This window comes from Sceloporus occidentalis, unplaced genomic scaffold (genome assembly GCF_023333645.1).
Source record: "Sceloporus occidentalis isolate IW3139 unplaced genomic scaffold, rSceOcc1.0.p SCAF_7, whole genome shotgun sequence".
Taxonomy (NCBI): domain Eukaryota; kingdom Metazoa; phylum Chordata; class Lepidosauria; order Squamata; family Phrynosomatidae; genus Sceloporus; species Sceloporus occidentalis.
Window position 1 is genome coordinate 24,928,522 of NW_028316987.1, and position 22,699 is coordinate 24,951,220.

General features: G+C 43.2%; 1 protein-coding gene across 4 annotated transcripts in view; it reads left to right on the top strand.

Annotated features, from left to right (window-relative positions):
- Positions 1-22,699, top strand: part of CEP72 (centrosomal protein 72) — a 67,648-nt gene that overhangs the window by 9,682 nt on the left and 35,267 nt on the right. For 3 of the 4 annotated variants that reach the window (XR_016281901.1, XM_089532415.1, XM_089532416.1), the window contains exons 3-6: positions 753-945; positions 12,684-12,798; positions 16,930-17,108; positions 18,981-19,084. Coding sequence is in view for 3 of the 4 variants with exons in the window: in XM_089532415.1 (XP_089388541.1) it covers positions 753-945; positions 12,684-12,798; positions 16,930-17,108; positions 18,981-19,084 (591 nt within the window). In the remaining variant the exon portion in view is untranslated. Of the gene's footprint in view, positions 1-752; positions 946-7,213; positions 7,450-12,683; positions 12,799-16,929; positions 17,109-18,980; positions 19,085-22,699 lie in introns of those variants that run through there. The other variant, XM_089532417.1, reaches the window with a different exon arrangement.

Consider the following 22,699-nt stretch of genomic DNA (forward strand, 5'->3'; position numbering starts at 1 on the left):
TTGTAATAGATTTGCCTTAGAGTCACCATAAGTTGGAAAGACACACAGCAACAACAATGGTACACCGAATATACTTTCAGGTACAACCACTCCCTGCCTAACTTCCAGTATTTGTTTTTCTATCTTGTCCTGAAGTTTTGGAACAGCTTGAAACTTTTTAGAATAGATATGTACAGTCGTCCTCCCGATTTGTGAGGATCTGTTCCAGACCCCCTGCAAATCCAGAAAAAACGCTGATATTCAAGTCACCATTGATTTCAATGGCAGCGCGCTCCTGTATTCGGCCACTGTGCACATGTCTCAGGCATGCATACCATTTTGTCCCTCCCCGCTTGCCATCTGTGAATGGGCGAGAATTGGGAGGAACAACTGTACAATACAAAATTGCTAAAAAAAAAGTTTGTCCACGATATTTCCATCCCTTAAGATGGTAACATAATAGTGGAGAGTTAGAAACATGTTCTGTATGCAGAAGTCATAAGTATTTCTCCATTTCAAAGGATTTCAGAACACAGGTCTGGGAAAGATAAGACTACCATTCAAATTAAACATAACTGAGATGGACTTGCCAGCAGCTTGTCTTGCTATAAGGCAGCCTCAGTTACTTGCTTACTGTATCTGACAATGGTCAGACACTGGGAACCAAACATTATATCAATTATTGTAATTTACCCTAGTCAGAGTAAATACAGTTTACTGAGGTAGTAAGGTGGAAGTAAATAATTCCTTTCTAATCTTTTATCTGTTAATAGGGTCTTCAACATCTCACATCCTTAGAAAAGCTCAATCTCTATTTCAATCATATCTCCTCATTGTCAGAAGTATTTCGACTCCACAGTTTAACAGCTCTGAAGGATGTGGATCTCAGGCTGAATCCTGTAGTTAAAAATGAATCCGATTACCGTCTTTTTGTTATACACATGCTACCTAATCTTAGGCAGTTGGGTAAGTAACCCTTAGTTAGGAAATATTTATCAATAGCATTTCTTGCTTTTCCTTCGATGGCATCCATGGTGAGATCCTAAATTAGTGTCACCCACACCATTACTGCTGTGTAGTAGCTGTTTGTCACTCTATTTCATGCATTTCATTGCTCTACATTGACAACCCACTTCCCCTCACTTTCTGTCTTTTCTCAGCAATTCTTCTCCTCAGCGATCCTTCTCCTCATATGTTCCCCCCTTTAATTCCTGTAAAGTTATGTTCCCTTTTGCCTCTTTCTTTCTTGTGTCTTTCCCTCCTTAGTTTCTTTCTTCACTTGCATTGTGTTTTGGAATTGGCGTCACTTAAGATGATTGCGCTGGTGATCTTGCTTTATGCCAAATGCAATATCTCTGGTGGGTATCCTGGTGGCAGCCCTCTCTCTTTGGACTCTGGCCACTCTGGTGGTCGGCAGCGGGATGGCAATGAAGGTAGATCTTTGCTGGATGGCCTCCCTACTGGCCCTCAGTCCCAGTGCAGCCCTCTGACTGCTCTGGCTGTGGACAACGGGGCAGCAAATCTCCAGCAGCCGGCCCTCAGTCTCTGTTCAGCCTCCTGGCCGCTCTGGTGGTCATCATTGTTGGAGGCAGCAAATCTCCGATGGCCAGTCTCCTTGCCAGCCCTCAGTCCCTGTGCAGCCACCTGGCTTCTTTGGGGGGTGGGGGTGGGGTGGCAGGGGTGGTGGATCTTCAGCAGCTGGCCTTCATGCCAGCTCTCAGTTGCTGTGTGACATATACCTATAATGTAGCATATAGAGTAAACAGTTCTTCTTTGTGGACTCTGTGACTCACACAAATGGATTATCTGCACCTGTGCAGTACATTGTTCACAACCTTCTAGAGCTGTTGTATAAACTTTTTGATGGTAACCCCAATCTCTAGGTGCTTTCTTTTTGTCTGTGTGTCAGCAGCACTGAAGGAATTATTTTGAGCTGCTCTTGTTATGTTTTGACTCAGACTGTTTTCTTGGTTTTGCTTCTCAAATAGTGATTTGGACTGAGTGCTTGTAGATTTTGTGATTGATATTCAGTTTTGATTTTCAACTCTCCTTTTGCTTATGACTTGTTTTGTTTTGGACTCTTCCTTTTGACTTGATCTCAAGACTGTCTGGCTAATGTTTTCATCCTTGTGGTTCAGTCTTCCAGTGGCCTACTATGATTTCAAACAATTCGTTTAAGAAATGCACCTTTTGTGGGACAAAAATACCTGAGTGGGATGGCCATTCTTTTGTGAGGGTAAGGACCATAATGTGGGTCTTCTAGTCACTACAAAGCATTCAGTTTACAGACACATAAGAACCTCTTGTTTATGCTCAAGGCACTTTTGTATGAGCAAACTCTGATGGCCTCCAAAAAGCCCTTTGACTCAGCCCTTGGATGCCTTCTGCCTTGTTCTGTACTGGCTCTGAGTATGCCTGGCTCTTTGGTCAATGTGGCAGTTAAGAAGTCCTTACAAGATACTTGGACCTGTACCAACAAGCCAAAGAAGGGCTCTAAGTTCTCTGCATCTGACACTGCTGTTTGCTCAAAAGCTCCATAGATATTCATTGAATTGATTGAAGTCAAGACAAAACCTGATGTGCATTGATGCTGGATCATTCTCTTGCCTTTGAAGCTTCTACATCAACCTACAAGCACAAGACTGAAAAAAGATGGTATAAGAAGAAGAAGAGATCAGAGTATCTGGAGGGTTCTCCAATAGTTTCACCTTTTGTTCTGTCTGTTCCAGTAAAAGTTGTGCAGCCATCTTTGAAATATTTGGCAAGACAGGGTGAGCTATTGGTTCAGATCCCTGCATATGCAGTGTATTCCTCTCCTCAAGTTGTTCACATGGAGACTACTTCAGAGGGAGAAATAGTTGAATTCACTTTGGCACAACACAAGAGAGATCCTACTTCAGTTCCTTCTGCTCATGAAATGAAATTACCAATACATGTTCCAGTGAGGCCGTTGTCTCCTATATAATTTCCTCCTTGGCATCATCAGTTACCATTGACTCATACTTCATCTGACTCATCCTCTTCTTCATTTTGTGGTTTCATTCGCCTAAAGCAGATCATCATCCAGTTATCAGTACCAATGGATCAGCTATTCATTGGGATGAACATGGTTCAGCTAAATTGGTGGAGAGAGCATGGCTGATATCAGTATACCAGACACTCCATATTGTTGGTATGATTGTTTCCCCTTTTCAGAATCCTACTACAAAGAACTGCGCCATGAGTCCAGGTCTCACACAGTGCTTAATACCACCTAAAGGCATCGCTTCCGCCCTAGTCTGCACTCCCATCAATGTATTTACCACAAGAATACATGCTCAGATTCAGTAACTGAAAAGCACACCTCACCCACTAAAAAAGGAAAAGGTTGGCAAATCAGCCTCAGGAAGACCTGATTGGGCTGAACATCATTTGAGCCCGTTTCCCTAATGTCTGTACCCGACAGTTCAGACTGTTGAACCTGATGTGAACGAATTGCCTCCACCAGATCCCTCTCAGGCTCAACAATTGACTCAAGTGATTTCTGCGCCTCCTCTTATCACTCAACATTTCTCAACATTCACTCTCCTCCAGAAAGGATGTTGGACTCCTGATGAAACTGTTCTTCATGTCAATATTTTTGAGATGTTAGAAAAATGTTTCAGGTCATTGAGACACTTGTAGCCAAAATTTATGAAAGGGAATTTTTAATTAGCTCAAAATTGAGAGGGGGCTGACTACAAGGGCCCAGCAAAATCTTTTCCCATTTTGTATACCAAGGGACCAGGGAATTTTAAGAAATTGAAGCAGGGACAGGTTTTTCCAATTAAAGTCTTATTTTTATTAAAAGGGGAAAAAAATAACACAGCAATACAAGCACACAAACACTTATCCAAGGTTCGATAAATCAGGGGTTAGCATGGGACAGGTTGAGGCACCACTAATGGAGATATTTACATAGATGAGGCTTGCTTCCAGGGTCCAGTTGGGTGATGTGGAGTGAGACTCAGTCGTTTTGTGAGCGCTGAGTGAATGACTGGGCCAAAGCTAGACTAGAAATCACAGTGACATAGAGTTCCCCTGAAATCTAGACTAACCCACTGAAGGGAGATTTTCCAGGGGTTTTAAGGGTGAAAACTAGCCTCTGGCAAAGGTGTCTGATTGCTTGGGTGAGCTCTTGACAAAGGTGTTTGATTGTTTGGGATTGTTTGGGTGAGGTAATCTGATCTGTCAACAGTCAAAGCAAATGGGAAGGAGCTAAATTAATAGTTGACTTATCGGGTGAGAAATCTTTAGACAATAATTGCACATTCATCTGATTATTGGAGGTGATGGCGATTCCATTAGCAACACCCAAATTACCTGTTGGTCAAGTCTGGGGGCATTATTCTCAACAGTGGTCCCATGAAACTGACCTCAGTGTCTAAATGTCTTTCCACCTTGACGATAATGGCAGCCAGCCTGGCAGGGTCCATTTGAGGTCATGAGGAATATCACACACACGAAAATTTTAGAAAAATGCACTATGGCTAACACACTCCTATAAGGCAAGGTAGTTCAGGTAGTTGCTGACAACATCATAGTACCTGAACAAGGAAGGTGGATTGAAGTCCACTACCCTCTTTCACTTCATAGTCTGGCATTGGGACTGGAGAATCACCAGAGACATGTCTATCTCTGCGAGCCAACTTCCAGGAGAGGACATCTTAGCAGATGCTCTCAGCAGGACCTCAGATTCATGCCACTAATGGTTGCATCATGGCTTTGGCACGGCTTCTGGGCTCTTAGGATGCATGCATCATTTAAACAGCATACCTACAAAGAGACTCAAAACAGCTTTATTTTGGCCTGTCTCTTTTGACCCTATGATTCCTGGAAGAGTGGGGTTTTTTTGTTTTGGCTGATGAATACATTGATCAGATGAGCAGAAGAATGATTTACATTTCCACCAAGATAATGTCATCCTGAGACTGGACATTGCTGTCTTGCCCAAGGTACTGTCATCGTTTCACTTCAACCAGGGCATTGTATTACCTTTGTTGATGAAGAGCCCTGCCTCAGATTTGGAATGGACTGCAACTTCAGAAGGGCCCTTGCCTTCTATATAGACAGGACTTCTGGGTTGTGCTGGTCTCTGAGACTGTTTGCATGTTATTCCTCCAGGAGGATTGGATTACCAGTTTCAAATCAGTGCTTCTTGAAGTGGGTAGTTTCTACAGTTCACCTAGCCTATGAACTAGCTAAAAAGATTCCTTCAGTTCATGTCTGGATCCATTCAACACAGGCTGTGACTACGTCATCTGCCTTTCTGAGGGGATTGCCTCTGGCAGACAGCTACATGGTCACAGCCGTTGACCATCATCCCTTGCTACAAGATAGATACAAGATCCAGGCTAATGTTTTCTTACTTAACATGGCTCACTTGAAGAACTGTGAATGCTTATTGCATGATGTTATGCTTCCACCTATGGTTAGTAGCTTGTTAGGCTCCCTTTTGTGAGAGTCAGAGACTGTGAAAAAGGACAGGTTGCGTACCTGTAGCTGTAGTTCTTTGACTGGTCGTTAACTCACAAACCCAACTCATTTTCTCTTTGAATCCTTAGATGCTGCTATTTGGTGTCTGTAGGACTGAAGGTTTAGGTGGCAAGCATGCTGCATAGTTGCCTAGATGATGGCAGTGTTATTGCAAAAAGCTTATCCAACAGCTCTAGAAAGTTCTGAATGATGTACTGCACAGGTGCAGATAGCCAATTTGTGTGACCTCACAGATGACCACTTGAGGAATTATAGTTACAAGTATGCAACTTGTCCTTTCAAAGAACATGTATCTTGTGAGACAACTAAAAATCTTTCATTCTTAAATTGAACAAAGCCTCATAATTTCCTCAAGCACTTTATATTGTTTCTTTTTATATGTTCTATCAAAAACTGGCCTAATTGTTCTCTTTTGTTCAAAATCTTTATACTGAAGGTGTCAAGTGAAAGCGGATTTGACAACTGCCAACTATTAAATAAAGATCAGAAACAGCTGAAAGGATTCAACCCCCAAGTGATATCAGGCATTCTTGTCAGTTGTTGACTCTTAACAGAAAAGCTTGTTCCATTTCCTCTTGTCAGTGTGTACTGTTTGCCTTAAGTCATTTCTGACTTAGGGTCACCATATCACAAGATTTTTTTTGGCAAGTTTCATCAGAGGGTGTTTACCATTGCCATTGCCATCCTCTGATGCTGAGAGATTGTGACCTGCCCAAAGTCACTCAGTGGTTTTTCATGGCTGAGCAGGGATTTGAACCCTGCTCTTCAGAGTTATAGTCCAGCACTCAAGCTACCACACCACCCTGGCTCCTACACAAACCAGTAATTAATAACCTATGTAAAGCTTTGAAAATCTATCAGGAATTTGAGGCTGTCTTTCTCTGTTGCTCAGTGTACATGTGTCGATACTGACAATGCCACTTCACTTAACTCTGGCAAAACGGGGAGGTTTATTTGATTATCGTAGTTGTGTCATGTTCCCATTAAGTTCTGCTATTCACCTGAAAATTAGAAAGGTTTATGCTGTTGACTTTCACAAACTGGAAGGCAAAGAGGGAAGGAAAAGGTGATTTCAGTTTACAGAACCTGATTGTGAGGAAACAGAGCCAAGCCATGCCCATAAAACAATTCTTTCACAGTTTAACTGTAATAGCAGGTATTACGAAAATCATCATTTGTATTTCAGTATTTTTTACAAATGTGATTTCATTAGGTGCAATGGTAATACATACACCTAAACACTAAACTGTAACTATGTAGATAACAGCTTTGATGAAAAATAGATTTTCTTCTTTGCTTCTTACTTAATTCTCATTATGGGATGCTTATCTAGCCTTATTTGTACAGTATACCAGTCCATGTAGTTCTTGGTAGCTGTCCAAGGGCAGTCCTCCAGACTTTCTCCAGTCTTATATTGCCTTTATTGATTAGTTCTTCCTTCGGACTTGAAAGGTTCCCAGGCTCAAGACAAATGGCAATGGAGAATAACTGTACTTAACTTTTTTCACAGATTGTAAGTCTGGCACAGTAATAACTTTAATTGCAGACAAGGTCCTTAGTCTTAGAAGACAGAGTGGGTTGTGGGAAGGCCATACAGCCATTTTGGTTACCAACATGTCAACCTGGCTACAGTACTTTCTTACTTCCATCTCCCATAAAGGGTCATTGACCCTTAGATCAAAAGGGAAACAGAGCTCATTCTGTAGCATCAGGTGAGGATGATAATTCTTTGTCCTTTCTCAAAAACTTGTGAGCTGTTGGCTCATCAAGGACAAGTGCGGCTCAATCTAGGTGAACTTTATAACCTGAAAACACAGTCTGCCCTCCATATCTAGGAGAATTCACCTTAGACAACAAGAAAAATGAAATAGTCAAAGAGTTCCCATACCTTGGTTCAAATATTGATCAGAATGGAGACTACAGTCAAGAAATTAGACAAAGATGAGAATTGGAAAGGTAAATGAAAGAACTGAACAAGATCATGAAGTGTAATGACATAATTCTTAATACTAACACGAGGATATTTCAAACTATTGTATTCCCCATTACAATGTACAGGTATGAGAGCTGAACAGTGAAAAAAACTGGTAGGAAGAAAATGAACCCATTTGGGATATATGGATATGAGAGCTGGATATTAAAAAAAATACAATAGGAAGAAAATAAACTCATTTGAGATGTGGAGCAGGAGAAAAATATTGAGAATAATGTAGACCGCCAAGAAAACAAACAAACAAACAAAAAAGGGTTTTAGAACAGATCAAGCCTGAACTGTCTGGAAGCCAAGATGATTAAGTTGAGGCTGTTGGACTTTGGCCCCATCATGAGAAAAAAATGAATCATTAAAAAAGACAATGATGCTAGGAAAGGTGAAAGGCAGTAGGAGAGGACCACATCCAGATGGTTAGACTCGATCGGGGTGGACACGGACCTGGGCTTGCAGGACCTGAGAAGGGAAGTTGAGGACAGGAGGCCTTGGAAATGTCTCATCCATAGGGTCACTGAATCGAAGTTGATTTGGAACAGTTAACAACAATCCAGTTGGAACTTTTATTTTCAGTGCAGCCATCACTGTTATCCAGATTGGAAAATGATAGATGTTTCTGATAACATAAAGGACCTTTTCAGTGGCTGCTCCTAGGCACTAGAATCCCCTAAGGTCACTTTCCATTGTCATTCTGATAGCAGGCAACATGTTTTTGTTCAGAAAGACCTTTGACATTTAAGTTGTTACAATAAAAGGGCTTTTAATGAGTGGGTGCTGTTTTTACTTTTTTATTACTTTGTTTTAATTTTGGTTTGAACATGTTTTCATATTCTGATTGCATTTTTGAAATGTTGTTGCTGTTAGTTATTTGAGTGTCATTTTTGACTGAAAGACAAGATACAAATGTAAGTACAAGTTGAGTCTTCCTTATCTGAAATGCTTGGAACCAGAAGTGTTTCCCCCCCCCCCCTGATTTTGGAGTATTTACATATATGTATATAGTAAGATATTTTGGAGAAGAGATCTAAGTCTAAACATGAAATTCATTCATGTTTTGTATGTACCTTATATGTATAACCTGAAGGTAATTTTATACCTAATATTTTTAATATTTTGTGCATGAAGCAAAATTTGTATACACTGAACCATCAGAAAGCAAAGGTGTCGCTATCTCAGCCACTAATGAAAAAGTTTTGGATTGTGGAGTATTTTGGATTTCAGAATTATTGATAAGGGATATTAAGCCTGTACTACTTTCTATTCAATATTATAGAATGTTGTTCAAGTGATCAGTAGTAGCACAGATGCTTCTGAGACTTAGCACATTCTGTTAGATATTGTTAGATATTGTGTGTGTGTATGTATGTATGTGTGTGTGCTTGATTAGAGAACATACAAGTAACTTAGACTCTGAGAATTAAAGAATCTTAGGACCCAAACAGACAGGCCAAAATAAAGCTGCTTCGGGTCACTTTGGAGGTATGCTGTTTAAATGATGTATGCGTTCTAAGAGGCTGGAAGCCGTGCCAAAGTCACGCTCCAGTCCTAAGGACTGGAATGCAGCTTTGGTGTAGCTTCTGTGTCATTTAAACAGGATACCTCCAAAATGACCTGAAGCAGCTTTATTTGGCCTTTCGGTTTGGGCCCTTAGACTTGGAAGGGACTACAAGGATAGTCTACTTCAACCCCCTGTCACTGAGAAAGACACAACTAAAACACTCTTGAAAAAATGCCCATCTAACAGCTCAAGTCCTCTAAAGATACCTTCCAAGGCAATCTATTCCACTGTTGAACTGTTCTTACAGTAAAAAAGGTTTTTGCCAATGTTTAGGTGTAATTTCTTTTCTTGCAATTTGAATCCATTGGTTTGTGTTCTAGTCTCTAGTCTCTGTTCTAAAACCTTTTCTGGTATTGACATCAAGCTGACTAGTTGAAGTTACTTGGGTCTTCTTTCTCCCCCTTTTTGAAGATAGGGACAACATTTTTCTCCCCCATACTTTATTGTTTTAAGAATTTTCAATTCTTACTGGCAGTGGCTCTAAGATTCTATTTGCAAGTCCATTTAACATTCATGGGTGCAGTTCATCTGGTCCTGGAGACCTGAATTTATTTAGAGTGTCCACATATTACTTATTGTTACTTATTCATCTGTTCTGGGCTATAGGCCCCTTTCTTCATGGTTTATTCTATTTTCACCATTTAGAGCACTGTTTTCCTTTTGAGAGAAGACTGGGGTATTAAACAGTTTGGTCTTCTCTCTGTCTTCTGTTAGCATTTTACCATCTTTTCTATATAGTGCTCCTTTTATTTCCTTGTTCTTCCACTTGCTCCAGACATAGCCCAAACCCCCATTTTTATTATTTTTAACTTCTTTATTGAGCCCGAGCTCATTCTGAGTTTTAGGTTTTCTTACTTTCCCCCTACAAGTACTGGCTATTTGTTTGCATTTTCTTTAGCTATTTCCACCCTCTTCCATTTCTTGTACATAATATTATAGACCCATGTATACAATTAATACAAAGTAGGGCTCTGACCCCACTGTAATTCTGACTGTAACGAAAACAAATGAGGGGAAAATGTATTTGTCTGTCATTACAGGTCCAATTAAATAATCCTACTAAAATTACTTATAACCATAACCACAGATTTTTACAGTGTCAGATTTCGTATTGTTCAAAAAGTCCCTAAATGGTTTCAAATCATACAAAAAGTATTTAGTCAGCTTATCCTTTAAAACCCAGGTTAATTTTGCCATTAGTGCTAAATCAGCAACCTTAACAATCTATTCTTCTTTCATTGGAGCTTCAGTCTTTCTAGTTTTGAACAAACAATATTCTTGCTGCCATTGTCATATATTGAAGAAGTGATCCATATTTACTATCCAGTTCTTTATCTATACTGTCCAACGAGACCATTTCTGGTAATATTACAAAACCCAGCTTTAAAAATTTTTTTATTAACATGTAAATCTTAGACTAGTAAATTTTTGTTTTTTTACAGTTCCATCATATATGAAAAAAGGAGCCCAGCACATCGTGATGTGATTATGGCCTCAGAAAACATTTGTTAGAATGTCCACACTCTTTACACACGCTGTAGCAAGTCTCAGTGCCCAGCATTGAGAAGTTCTAATTGTGTCTAATTGAATGGGAGCATAACAGATCCATTAATCACAAGTGTAAGTTTATGTTGAAAAGGAATAAGATAAAGTAAGAGTCCAGAGGATGTTGGTAGACCGGATGCTGTTATCAGTCTACCTCTTAGTACCTACACAGCAAGGCCTTCAGATGCTTTCCACATTCCAACACATAATGTCATGGGAAGGGAAAGCCTTCTTTTCTTGGAATCATTTTACTTGAAAAGTTGTACAAGGGGGTAGTGAAAAGTTCTCGACCCAACCAAGATAGGAATGATCTGGAGCCATGAAACGTACGTGCATTATTCTCCCCAAAGTTGAAAAGAGATTCCATCTAAACATTGGGAAGAAATTCCTGATGGTAAGAGCTGTAGCACAATGGAATATGCTGCCTCAGAATGTAGTGGAGTCTCCTCCTTTGGAGGTTTTTCAACAGTGGCTGATAACTATCTGTTTTGCCCTTATGAAGATCATCAAAAATCATCAAAAAGTCATCAAAATAATTCCTTAGCCCAAAAACACTGTGGCCATGACATTTCCTGCTGATCTCTGAGTCTTGCATTTCTTCAACCGTGGAGTGCCCAAGTGCCACCACTACAAGGACTGTTGTGTGCTTTTTGGATCATAGTGATGTAACCCTATTTTATCAACAATGACAAATAGTTCCAAAATTATCACTAGATCTCTTGACATGCTGCAAAATCAACTTGGAGGTATCCACTTGATTTCGTCAGCATTCAACCGTTTTGGCACCCACTTGGCTGACAGCTGCATAAACAATTGCTCACAAATTATAAATGCAATGCATTCCTGTGATATCTCTTGTGTCTCAGCAGTTGTTTTAGTTGAGATTCACCCATTTGCCAAAATCAGGTCATGAATGCTCAAAAATTCAGGAGTTGACACTATACACGGCCTCCCAAACCTTGCTAAAACTTCGGTCCCAAAATCTCCACACTGAAAGTTGGCACACCACTCCTTCACTGTTGCGTATGATGAACAATTGTCATCATGACATCATACACTGATGGATTCCTTTGCAGTTTTCTTCTGCAGGAACAGGAGCTTCATGATGGCCCAGAGTTCAGCACTTGAAAATTTCACACTTTCCATTGACTTATTTCTATCAGTGATCTGAAACAAACAAAGAAACAGAATTTCGAGCTATGATCCTGCAAACTGGCAATATACAATACAAAATAACACTTTCCAGCTACAGTTTCTTGTTACTACACTCAGATTCTGACCCACCCAGAAGCTGGTCGTGCTGAGAACTTTTCAGTATACTCATATATGTGCTATGGCTAAACTGAGGTTGTAGTTTGATTATATCATGAGAAGAAAGGATTCACTAGAAAAGACAATATAGTTGAGGGCAATAGGAAAAGAAAAAGACCACATTTCAGATGCATAGATTCAATCAGAGGAGCCATGGCCATGAATCTGCAAAAGCTACTTTCTTTGAGCTGTTTCTAGGTTGGTTGATTTTATATTTCTGGCATAGAACCTAAGATAGCTTATAACAAACTAAAACAAAGGTTCCAGGGACATAGTGATGTGTGCAAATATGTCCTAGGACTCTCTTGAAATTAAGCCTGAAAATGTTTCTAACCTATCTCTCTCCCCCCCCCCTCCACTGCACTTTTCTACTAGAGGCTGGCAGCGGACAGGCAGTGAGTTTATTTTTTCCTCTAGCAGCCTGCTGCATTTCTCAGCTTGGTGAGAAGGATTGGTCTTCCTTCTTATGGCAGGCCACTGGCTTTATATCCTGGATGGAAATGTGAGACAAAAAAGTCTTAGCCTCTTACATGCAGTCCTGTTGTATCTTTCACTACCAAACAAGTGCTTAAATACAAGGCTGGGTTAAGGTTACACTGATTTTAGCTTGTTTTTTCCCCACACACGTGGTAGTACCAGTTTTTTTAAAAAAATAGATTACCCTTCTTATTTAGATAAAAATCTGTTTTAACACTTAATCTTAAAAAATTAGGAATACTTATTCTAGTATTAAGTTTTCAAATCATTTATGTCCTTTATTGTTGTCATCTTGGATTATATTATTTTTAGATGATCGTCCTGTGAGAGACAGTGAGCGAAAAGCATCCCTTTTGCATTTCACTACAGATGATGCTTATAAATTCAAGAAGCCATCACTTACAGCAAAACCAATTGAAATGGGAAGGTAAGAAGAGACCAAGGATTTAAGGAGTGGCTGACACATGCTGGAAATTTTTGGAAATACTGATGGGTGTAAAGGTTGCATGAGAAGTTTATCAGATGATGTAGTGAAACAGTGCTTACTGTTTATTCTGAATGCAAAGACATCTTGTGGGACCTTTGAGACTGTGTGAAAGAAGTTGCAACTTAAACTTTCGTAGACTAACAGGTTGTACAGACCGTAATCAAAGGCTGGCATGGGGGCAGAGTGAGGGCATGGTGTCCACACGATGCATACCCTGGTTCTGCCCCCATTCTGGCATGACACTGTGTACACCATGATATGGCGGGTGGCGTAACGGTGTTCATCTGGCGCTGTGTTCAAATGGCACATCACCAAAGGAGCACTGAAAAGCTGCAGCGCTGGCAGCTATAGCACCCTTTCCGTGGCTCAAAAATGGGCTGCTTTTTTGTGGCTCCTTTTTGTGCTGCAGAAACCACAGATCAAGGCCGTATTATGTAGTTACCGTAGCCCTGATCCAGCGCTAAAAGGGGCGGCTGCAGGCCACCCCTTAGGGGCGGTCTGTTGAACCCCTAAGACTACTTCCTCAGATGCATGGAGTGAACTGGGCACTAATTCACTCCATGCATCTGAGGAAATAGTCCTTGGGTGCATCTACACTGTAGAAATAATGCAGTTTGACACCACGTTAAGTGCTATAGCTCCCTCCTATGGAATCTTCAGATTTCTAGTTTTACAAGGTCTTTAGCTTTCTCTTCCAAAGAGTGCTGGTTCCTCAGAAAACTACAAATGTCAGGATTGTGCAGGATGGAGCCATGGAAGTAAAATTTTGTCTGATTGCATTGTTTGTACAGTGTAAGTGCACCCCTAGTCTATGAAAACTTATGCTACAACATATGTCACATAGTCCCAAAGGTGTTACAAGATCCCTTTGAATACTGATATTCCAGACTAACACTAGAATTGTAGAGTTGGAAGAGACCACAAGGGCCATCCAGTCCAACTTCATTCTGCCATGTAGGAACTCTCAATCAAGGCATCCCCGACAGATGGCCATCCAGCTTCTGTTTAAAGACCTCCAAAGAAGGAGACTCCACCACATTCAGAAGGAGTGTGTTCCACTGTCAAACAGCCCTTACTGTCAGGAAGTTCCTCCTAATGTTGAGGTGGAATTTCTTTTCTTGTAGCTTGCATCCATTGTTCCGGGTCCTATTCTCTGGAGCAGCAGAAAACAAGCTTGTTCCCTCCTACATCTCTGTACATTTGGAAGTATTTATAAAATCTGATGTATCAGCAAAAACAAGAGGCCATATTGCTTATAAAAGTGGACCTAATTCACATAATATCACTTAATAATGAAGGATCTGGACAATTTCTGTGTTTTTAGATCACTTTTCATTGAGATCAGTTATAACATATGACAGAGTATATAGCCTTTTCACAGGTGATTACAACTCATATTGGGTCATTTCTTCTCAACTAGCAAGTTAATCTAGAGGGCATGGATATGCATATGTTTTAACAATTATCTAAATAGTGAAGATGAAGTGGGAGAGGTAAACATACCTGTCCTGAATTGTTCAAAGAAGTCCCAATACTGGGATCTGGTGGTACTAGCAGCAGAAGAGTGCAGCCCTGCCCAGTTTTCAGGCGCACTTTCAGCCAGGTAGAAACTATATCCCCAGATCCAGACTGGCAACAACTCCATGATTTATTATTGAACATGAAGTTAGAGTCTGTGGAGAGAAGATCTTATATGCTGCAGATTCTGGCAAACTACCAGCATAGTCTTTATCAGGTGATTCAGAAAGTAACAGATTGAGATATTTTGGCCAGAGATTAAGAGCATGCTTGTTTTTGTCCTGTGTTGGATCACGTCTGCACCATTATACTCTAAAAGAGGAAATGACAACCTTCCTGTTGGTCCTTCAAGTGGTCCACATGCTGTATAACTGCCCATCTCAGCATCAGATCCTCTTGAGAGAGCTAGCCTTAATGCTTTAAGTTAGGTTAACACAGGCCTGCACGACTTGGCAGTGGGTAGAGACCAAAATTAAAATAGGCTAAACTTCTTTGGATAGGTTTTAATTAAATATTAGTTAAATTATTATTATTATTATTATTATTATTATTATTATTATTATTATTTAGAATTAATTAATATTAATTTCATCCTCCTTCTTCTCCTCTGCCTGGCCCTCTCCTCAGGAAAAAGCTGAGCAGCAAGGGAGCCTTTCCTGTGCTTCTCTTCCTCTGCCCAGACTTCTCCTCGGAAGAAGGCAAAGTGACACAGGAGCCTTGAAGGGTGAATGTTTGCCCCTCTGCCATCCAGCCTTCTCAGGAGAAAGCTGGGAAAAGGACGAGCCTTGCAGGACAAGTGTTTACCCCCCCCCCCTTCTCCACCTGTCCTTCTCCTTAGGAGAAAGCTGAACAGTGGAGGAGCCTTGCAATGTGGATGTTTCCCCGTCCTCTGCCACCTCCACCTAGTCTTCTCCTCCGGACAAAGCAGGGCAGTGGAGGAGCCTCGAGAGGCAAGTATTTGCCTGCCCTACTCCTCTGTCGCCTGTCCTACTCCTTGGGAGAAAGTCAGGCAGTGGAGGAGCCTTCTTGGGAGAAAACTGAGCAGTTGACAAAAGGCAACATGGCTTTCTGAGAAACAAGTCATGCCAGACTAATCTGATCTCCTTTTTATATATACTGTATATAAAATTACCACCTTGGTAGACGAAAGGAATGCTGTAGATGTAGAATATCTTAATTTCAGTAAGGCTTTGAAAAGGTCTCCTATGATATTCTTGGAGAAAAGCTGGTAAAATATGAGCTAGACAGTGTGACTGTTAGGTGAATTCGTAATTGGTTGATCAGATGAACCTAAAGTGTGCTCAACAATGGCTCCCCTTCATCATGGAGAAAAGTGATCAGTGGGGTGCCACAGCATTTGGCCCTAGGCCCAGTGCTATTCAGTGACTTGGATGAAAGAAAGTGGGCATGCTTATCAAATTTGTAGATGACACCAAATTAGGAGGAGTAGCTAATACCTCAGAGGACAGGATCAAAATTCAAAATGACCTGAATAGATTGGAAACCTGGTCCAAAGGTAACAAAATGAATTTCAACAGGGAGAAATGTAAGGTACTGCACCTATGGCCGAAAAATGAAATGCACCGATATAGGATTGGGAATACCTGGCTTAACGAGACTACGTGTGAAAGTGATCTAGGAGTCCTAATAGACCACAAGTTGTACATGAGTGAACAATGTGATGTGGCAGCTAAAAAGGCCAATGTGATTTTAGACTGTATCAGCAGAAGTATAGTGTCTCTAGATCAAGGGAAGTAATAGTGCCACTCTATTCTGCTTTGGTCAAGCCTCACCTGGAATATTGTATCCTGTTCTGGGCACCACAATTCAAAAAGGATGTTGACAAGTTGGAGCGTGTCTAGAGGTGGGCCACCAAAATGGTGAAGGGACTGGAAACTATGCCTTATGTGGAAAAACTTAGGAAGCGGGATATGTGTACCCTGGAGAAGAGACAGCTAAGAGGTGATATGGTAGTCCTGTTCAAGTATTTGAAGGGGTGCCACATTGAAGATGGAGCAAGCTAGTTTTCTGCTGCTCCAGAGAATAGGACGTACAACAATGGATGCAAACTACAGGAAAAGAGAATCCACCTCAACATTAGCAGTAGCCTCCTGACAGTAAGAGCTGTTTGACAGTGGAACACACTCCCTCCGAGTGTGGTGAAGTCTCCTTCTTTGGAGGTTTTTAAACAGAGGCTGGGTGGCCATCTCTTGGGGATGTTTTGATTGTGATTTCCTGCATGGTGGGTTGGACTGAATGACCATTGTGGTCTCCTCCAACTCTGTGTTTCTAACTATGAGGAGCCTTGCAGGGTGAGTGTTCGCCCCTCCTCCTTCTCCTCTGTATAGCCCTTTCTTCAGGAGGAGGGTGAGCGGTGGGGAAGCTTTGAAGGTGTTCTACATCAGAAAATCCTTTGGCGGACCACATGCGGCCCTTGGGCCATATGTTATGCAGGCCTGGGTTAACCGATTTATTGTTAATTAACAAATATTGTTAGGTTTAAATTGTGGGCTCTCAGTATGTATGTCTTATCATAATGTTTTTTCACTGTAGATCTCTCCATCCAAGAGCTGAGTATGTTAACGTCATGTCAAAAAAGTGCTTGGTGATGGATGAAGATGATGAAGCACTTCTGAACCTCATTTCAAAGTGTGAATGGGACTTACACAAGTCTCCAAGACTAACTGGATCATCTAAAACAAGTCCTGAGGTTAAATTTCATGATTTAAACAGTATGTAGTTTCTGAATTTTAAAATTTGTCTCCTTCTCTTCAGCTTTGTTCCACACTATGATATGTAGATGCTTGCATGACTTGTTTTGTAGACTATCCTGTTTTCATTATGCATTGTGATGCCATTTTGTCATATCACAAAATAGGATTAAGTTTTATATGCCTTACACTGCAGTGAACATCCTCTGCTCCTGTGAGATAAATTGAACATTGCATGATAGACTGTGAAAGCATATTTCAAATGTTACTGGACTAAAGTAGAAATTAAAAACATAAGAAGAGCCTTATTGGATTGATTCAAGGTTCATTTTAGCCCCACATCCTGTTACGAGCATTAGCTAGCCCAAAGCTTCTAGGAATCCTGTGAGCATGACATGAAAGCACAGTCTTTTCACTTAGTAGAATGTATCACAATACCTTCAGCTTTTATTACCTGGCTACATAGCACATCACTTGACATTAGTTTTAAGGTATAAATATGGTTTCAAAACCTAACCTCTGTGCACACAGCTGGTTCATAGCCATCATACACAGCTGTACTCTGTGTATGTTCTGTGTTGCCTCCAACTTTCTCTGGAATTCTCATTGGACAGGTAATTATAAACCCACTGCAAACTCCTAAAAACTCTGCTATGACCTGCCCATACTTCCATTTCATTTAGCTCTGTATGTTGTGTCTGTGTGGAATACTGCATGTGTGTGAGTGCACTCTGCATTTTTTAAAATAAAACCATCTTAATTTACCCGATATCAGTTAGTACTGAGATAAACTGGTGCAAACGATCCTAAGGCTACCCAAGTCACTAATTTCCCCAACATTTCTTAGAATCATAGAGTTGGAAGAGACCACAAGGGCCATCCAATCCAACCCCCTGCCATGCAGGGATTCACAATCAAAGCACTCTGACAGATGGTTATCCAACCTTTGTTAAAAAGACCTCCTAAGAAGGAGCCTCCACACTCCGAGGGAGGGTGTTCCACTGTTGAATAGCTCTCACTTTCAGGAAGTAACACTGACAGTTGTTGGAGACCCTCAGGTCCCCCCCCCCCCCCCCGTTATTTGGGTAATAGTAGGTGAATGGATGGAGTAGTTAGAAGAAAATGGTCAGAAGTGACCAGCTGTTTCATGATTGACAGTGATGAGACAAATGGAACTTATAGACCTCTTGTGGCTACAGTGATTTGGAACAAGCATCCTGTTGCTGGGAGGTGGGTAGGAAGTGAGAGAGAATCTTTTATTCATCTCTATAAAGAGCCCCCTCCTCAGCCATTCCCACCAGTGTTTCTCAATTCCAAGGTCCAATTCCAAGGACCTTATAAAGATCAACCTTTAGATTTCCATTAATGCAGAAAAGAGTGCCGAGCGTCTGGATATTAGGTTGGTTATTGTGTGTCTTCTAGTTTATAGTAGTTGATTTAGTTGCTACAGTAATCCTAAAGCAACTTTACCATGGGTTTTTTTTTGGGGGGGCAAGATTTTTTGTGAGGGGCTTGCCTTTGCCTTCCTCTGAAGCTGAGATAGTGTGTCCCCATGGCCAAGTGGGGACTCAGAGTGATAGTCAAGCACAGAAACCACTATACCACACTGGCTCTAGATTGTGAGTAAAAACAATCAGGTAACATTTGGGGCATTTGCTAAATCTTTTTATAGTGAACATGAATTATTTCTTCTGTGGCCTGGAGATTTGGAATTTTGGTTAATTGAGGCCTTCCTTTATATATAGAAATAATGCCAAGACTATTTTATCCTTTTTTTTTTAAGGAAAAGAACACTAGACCAAAGGAATTTGAAAGTATGTTATATTAAATACATAGTGTCTTTGAGGGATGTTTTATTAACTAATTTACCATTGAAACATATTCATTCTTAAGGTATTCGCAAAATGGAAGAGTATACTGGAAGACACTGGAAAACAGAACATTCACACCCACGATTTGTCTTATTGAAAAAGAAATGGCAAGAACCTTTGCTCAAGGTAAAGAAAACAAAAATAAAATCCTATATTGTAGATTCTTCTGTGGATTCTGTGCATAGTTAGAAACTGTTCTATTTTTGGACGTTCTTAGAATATCAGCATATGTGCTGTTCTTGAAGCAAACTGGACAGAGATATGAATGTCTTTAATTTACATAATATCAGAAACTCCTCAAGCATATATTTTGTGATAAAATATGTACACTTTTCAAATGCTATCCTTGAGTGGCTAAGTTGCTGTGTCAATTCATTTCCTCCCTTTGAAATGCTTGGTTTTCTGCACCAGAATCTTGCTGGTGCACTTTTTCAAGGGTTGCACAGTAGAGGCAAAAGAAGAGCTCTGAGCTGCTGATTTTTCCAGTCTGTTAATATTTTTCTGGCCACTTCACCCATGTCATTTTTCCTTTTGTCACTGTCACCTGCAGTAGTATAGAAAAACTAGCATAGGAAATTACTACACTACATTTATACTGTTGATATTCCACTTTAACTGCTCTGGCTGCCTCCTGTTGCTTCTTCTTCGTGGTCTCTGCGAATCATACAAATGGGTTTTACTGCGCCTGCGCAGTGCTGCTCGGAACCTTCTGGAATCACTGGGCAAAGTTTACTTTGCAACATATAGAAACTTTTTGGCGGTAACTCCGCCCACCCGTTATAAGGCCCCTGCCTTCCCGCTCTTTCCCCAGTTCCTTTTTTCCGCCGTGCTAGCTGCTTCAAGGAACTTTCGCTTGCTCTTGCTTGCTTGGAATCACTTTCGTTTTTGACCTCGGACTGTGTTTTGACCATTCTCTCTCTCCCGCCCCGGTAACTTCGGACTTCTCGGCTTGTTTGACTTCGTTTCTGGATTCTCCCTCAACGTGTCGGCTTTGGAAGGATGCCTGCGCCCTTCAAAAAATGCGACGTCTGCGGGGGCAAGGTGCCCGTCCAGGACCCGCACTCCTCCTGCCTCCTGTGCCTGGGCAAGGACCACGATGCCAGAGCCTGCCCTCTCTGCAAGTCTCTGTCTTCCCAGGCCAGGAAAAACCGTGAGTCCCGGTTGACTTCGGCTATTGCCTTGGGCAAGGTTCAGGAGGGACGTCCCCGCTCGTCGTCGGTTCCTCCGATCGCTCCACCTGCGTCGTCATCCCGGGCTAGTGTTTCGAGTGTGGTGTCTGTCCCAGCCGGGACACGATCCCCCACCACCTCCGATGTGACCCGTGGTCCCCCGAGACCCAGTGTCACCGACGCCCCCTGAAGACCCCGGGGACCGAGGGTTCCGAGCCCAAGGCTGGATCCGGGAGGAAGCCATCCCCGGAGGGCTTGCGTGCAAAGGAGCGCGTGGAGGCGGAGGTCCGGCTCGCTTCGCCTCTATCCTCCAAGGCGGCATCGAAGGCATCCCGGCACGCTTCCAAGCTGCCCGAGACGGAGGCATCCTCTTCGGGGAAGTCCGCCCCAATGGAGAAGGTTAAGCTGGCCAAAGCCCACTCCAAGTCAGCTGTTGTCCTGCACGACATGCCGGACAACCCCTTCTTCCCCCCCGAAGAACGGGCTGAGACACCGAGGTCTTCGAAGAAGAGGCGTCATAAGGAGGCAGCCGATGCTCCCGCACCCAAGAGGTCCAAGTCCACCAAGGACCACACTGGGTCGGAGCGCCAGCCCAAGGCGAAGGAGCGCGCCCCACATAAGCAATCCTCCCCTTCTAAGAAGGCCTCGGGGTCAGCCCCCTCGCGCCCGGAGACCTCTGCCTCTTCGCACGCGACCGCCGTGCTAGTCACACCACTACCGCCGGCACAAGACCCCTCTACCATCGGTGATGACGCTCCAGCTTCCCCTCAGAGGGAGCCATCCCCTCTCTCCTTCCACTCTGATATTGAGGAGGTTGAGCCTGGTTCTGACATGGACGAGCCGCAGGAGCCAGACACTGACATGTTTTTCGATACCGAAACCCAGAGGTACTACATGTCGGTCCCGAAGGAGACGGCCTTCAGGGAGTTCACGAGGCTGAACCTGCGCCCGGTGGCGTTCCAGGGAGACAAACCCTCTTCCTCCCATGCAGTGGCTTCGACTTCGGTTCCTCGTCGTCCGCCTTCGGAGCCCCGTCGTCAGCCTTCGGAACCAGTGGTCCCTCGGATTCCAGCTCGCTCTCCATCCCGAGCCAAGGTCCCAGACATCCCCGTGACTTCTGATTCTGACTCCGACCGGGATCCTGCGCAGCCATCACGGGAACCGTCGGACGAAGACGAGGACCCATCCGACCCGCCTTCACCTCAGGGGATGCATCATCCGGGCCCTTCATCTCCGACTGATGATGTCCGCTCCTTCAGCGAGCACATCATTAAGATGTGCCGAACCCCGGACATCGAGCTCTCCCCTCCCGAGGAGGAGGCTCGTGATCCTGTGGAGCGCCGAGTCCTCGGTCGAGTCCCTACACCGCCCTGCATCCCTATGCTGCCATCTCTACAATCCATTGTTCAGAGGTCATGGGATGCTCCAGCTTCGCTCGCCGCGTCCTCCCGGAAGGTCGAGATGCTGTACCGGATCTCCCCGCCGAGTTGCCCATGGTTGACTGACCACCCGAAGCCAAACCCGGCGATTGTCGAGGGGGCCCAACAGACCTTCGTACCGAAGCAGGCGACCTCCCCGGCGGATTGTGAGGCCAAGAAGATCGATGGCCTCGTGAAAAAGGCCTACTCTTCGGCTGCCCTCATCGTTAAGGCCATAAACTATAACGCCTGTATGGGGGTTTACATCCAGGCCTTGATGGAAGGAATCTCGCCCATTGTTCCCGATGTCCCGGACGAGGTCCAACGCCGCCTGGTTGAAATCCGCGACGAGGCCCACTCAATTGGAAGCTGGCTCATCACCGCATCCAGGAATGTCGCCGATTGTGCGGGGCGAGCCATGGCAGCATCGATGGCTGTACGCCGCCATGCTTGGCTGAGGGGGTTGGACCTCAACGCCAATGTCAAATCGGCGATCGAGGACATGCCCCTGGACGGTTCCGGCCTCTTCCACGCCGACACTGACGAGCGTCCGCAAGTTCAGAATGAAGGCGGCAGCGAAAAAACATGGGATGTCGTCCACTTCCATCTCACCCTTCAGAAGGAGGAATCGTCCTTGGCCACCGCAAGGTCAGTCCCAGGGCACCTTCTCACAAGACCGGCAGCCTCAGCAGCAGGGCTCCCAGAGGCGCCGTTACCCCTCACAGTCTTCCTCCTCCTCTGGCCGTCGCAACTTCCTGCCCCGGTACCGCAAGTCCCGTCGGCAGGATAACGACCAGGGGAAGAAGAGAGCCTGAAGGGACGCAGCGCGCTTCGTCTCTCCTTCGCCCCTCTTCTTTTTGGACATCTTGAGGCCCTTTGTTAACACCTGGGCCTCAATAACATCGGACTCGTGGGTTCTCGACATCGTCCGTAGGGGATATGCCCTCGAGTTCCAAGAGCTCCCTCCGACCGGAGCCTTTATGTTCACCCTCCCCTCGGACACCCTTCTCGACGAAGTGTGCACTCTGCTTGAAAAGGGGGCAATCTCCCCTTTGCCACCGGACCAATGTTCTGGGGCCTTTTTCTCCAGGTACTTCACGGTACCGAAGGCGGATGGTGGCATCAGGCCCATCCTGGACTTGAGACAAAATAAC